Raw genomic sequence first — 2,275 nt, 5'->3', positions numbered from 1 at the left:
ACCTGTGAATGATCATGTGAATGAACCTGTGAATGATCCTGTGAATGAACCTGTGAATGAACATGTGATCACTCAAAATAGTGAGGTAGTGGATGATGAAACTGAAGGAGTTGATGATCAAATTGGGGACGACCCTGATTTTTTGGTTGATGAGGAGAATGATATTAGTGATCATGAAGTTGACATGAGGAATTTTCACTGTAGTGTAGATAAGGATGTTGAGTTTATGGGTAATGGTGCTCAAAACAAAGACCTTCATTTCACAGATGATGATGAAGATGTTGACTTGGATGTGTTGGATCTTGAACAATTTGAAAGTGATGATGAAAATGATGATGATTTGGAAAGGGAAAGGAAACAAAAATTGAGGGAGTTGAGGCTGCAAGAGGAAGAAGATAGTGAATTACAAAGTACTAGTTTCTATGTTGGGCAGGAATTTGCAACTGCTCAAGATGCAAAAGAGTACTTTAAATTGCATGCTGTAGAAACAAGGAGAGCTCTTATTTTAATAAGAAATGAGAAAGATAGGATAAGAGGAGGTTGTGAGGGAATGCTGCCAAAGTTTGTGAAAAAGGATTTTTGTGGTGTTAATAATGTTGAGCAACAAGATAAAGGGGTTGGTGAAACAGAAAAAGACATAAATGTGGGAACCACCAAAAAAGTAAATACAAGTGAGAAGAATCCAAGAAAAGGAATCAAAGTGGGTGATAAGAAAGAGAAAACAAAGGCAGTGGGTACCAAGTTAGAGAGAAGAAAAGCAAGACTCAAAAATCTTTAATGTCCATGGGTGGTTCAGATCTCCATTAATCTAAAAACACAGACATTTGAGGTCAAAACCTTGAATGATAAATACAAATGTTTGAAGACCAGATCTAACAAGTTTTTCCATGTGCTGAACATAGGTTCTGTCTAAGACATATACATGAGAACATGAAGAAGAAATGGAGTGGGCTGGTATACAAAAAACAGTTATGGAAGTGTGCAAGTGCAACTACTGTGCCTCAGTTTGAGAAAGCCATGCTTGAAATGAAAGGACTGAATGCAGCTTGTTGGAAATACTTGGCAGACATTCAACCAAAACATTGGGCTAGGAGTCATTTTACTGATACTTTTCTATTCTCATAGTTATATCATATTAGTTATATCATTATTACTGGTACTTGTCTTGATTATTAGTTATATCATATGTCTGATGTGTCTTCACAGGGAGAGCTTTGTCTGATGTGTTACTTAACAATATGTGTGAGGTATTGAATAAATGTTTATTGGAGGCTAGGGACAAACCAATAATAACTGCCTTAGAGTATGTGAGGGAGTATTTGATGAGAAGAATTGCAGTTGTTAAAGTTAAACTTTCAAAGGCTGATGGACATCTAACCCCAACTGCAACCAAATTGTTTGAAACTATCAAAGAAGCTGCTTCACAATATACTGTTATTTGGGGTGGAGATGATCAATATCAAGTATCTGGACCTCATAATGATCAGTGTGCTGTAGACTTAGGTGCAAAAACATGTGCATGCAGGAAATGGGAACTGACTGGCATGCCATGTAAACATGCTGTTGCAGTCCTGAATAACATGGCTTTACATAGTGAAAACACTCAAGTGCCTGAGCAATGGGTTCATCCAGTGTATTGGTTGGAAACCTGGAAAAAAACATACCAATCAACAATCAAGGCAGTTAATGGAAGTGCTTTATGGGAGAAAGCAACTGGGCAAACCACTCTGTTACCACCAATTAGAGTAGCATGTGCAGGAAGGTCAAAGAAAAACAGGAGGAAAGGTATGGATGAGAATGACAGCATGGTGAAGAATGGAAAGTTGTCAAGATTGGGAAAGACCTTGACTTGTGGTAACTGTAGAGGGGATGGTCATAACAAGAGGACATGTACAGCAGGTAAAAGTGGCAATGATGGTGCAAGTGGCAGCAAAAATGGTGCAGGTAGCAAGAAAAGGAATAAGGATACAAATGTTGCAAGTGGTACCAAGAAGTCAAGAGTTTAAGTGTTTAAGTTTCATGTTTTGTGTTTTGGATGTAGGACTTGTGTTGTGTTTTGGATGTAGGACTTGTGTTTTATGTATGACTTGTAATGTCTTTTGGATGGTTAAAACTTCTGTTTGATGTAAACTTTGGTTTGTAATGTATGACTTTATTAATGTCTTTATAACTTGTGTTTGTATGACTTGTAATGTCTTTATAACTTGTGTTAGTAACTGTTTTTTGTGTTTCAATGGATATTACTATATAACTTGTGTTTCATGAATACTTTTGA

At 36.8% G+C, this 2,275-nt stretch overlaps 1 protein-coding gene across 1 annotated transcript; it reads left to right on the top strand.

Annotated features, from left to right (window-relative positions):
- The first annotated feature begins 930 nt into the window (after window positions 1-930).
- On the top strand, window positions 931-2,006 carry LOC139900498 (uncharacterized). The gene is made up of 2 exons (XM_071883266.1): window positions 931-1,093; window positions 1,207-2,006. Exons 1-2 carry the CDS (start codon window positions 931-933, stop codon window positions 2,004-2,006), a joined length of 963 nt encoding a protein of 320 aa, XP_071739367.1.
- The last annotated feature ends 269 nt before the right edge of the window (window positions 2,007-2,275 follow it).

Source organism: Rutidosis leptorrhynchoides, chromosome 3, assembly GCF_046630445.1.
Source record: "Rutidosis leptorrhynchoides isolate AG116_Rl617_1_P2 chromosome 3, CSIRO_AGI_Rlap_v1, whole genome shotgun sequence".
Classification (NCBI taxonomy): Eukaryota; Viridiplantae; Streptophyta; class Magnoliopsida; order Asterales; family Asteraceae; genus Rutidosis; species Rutidosis leptorrhynchoides.
This window is presented reverse-complemented; position numbering and strand designations above follow the sequence as displayed.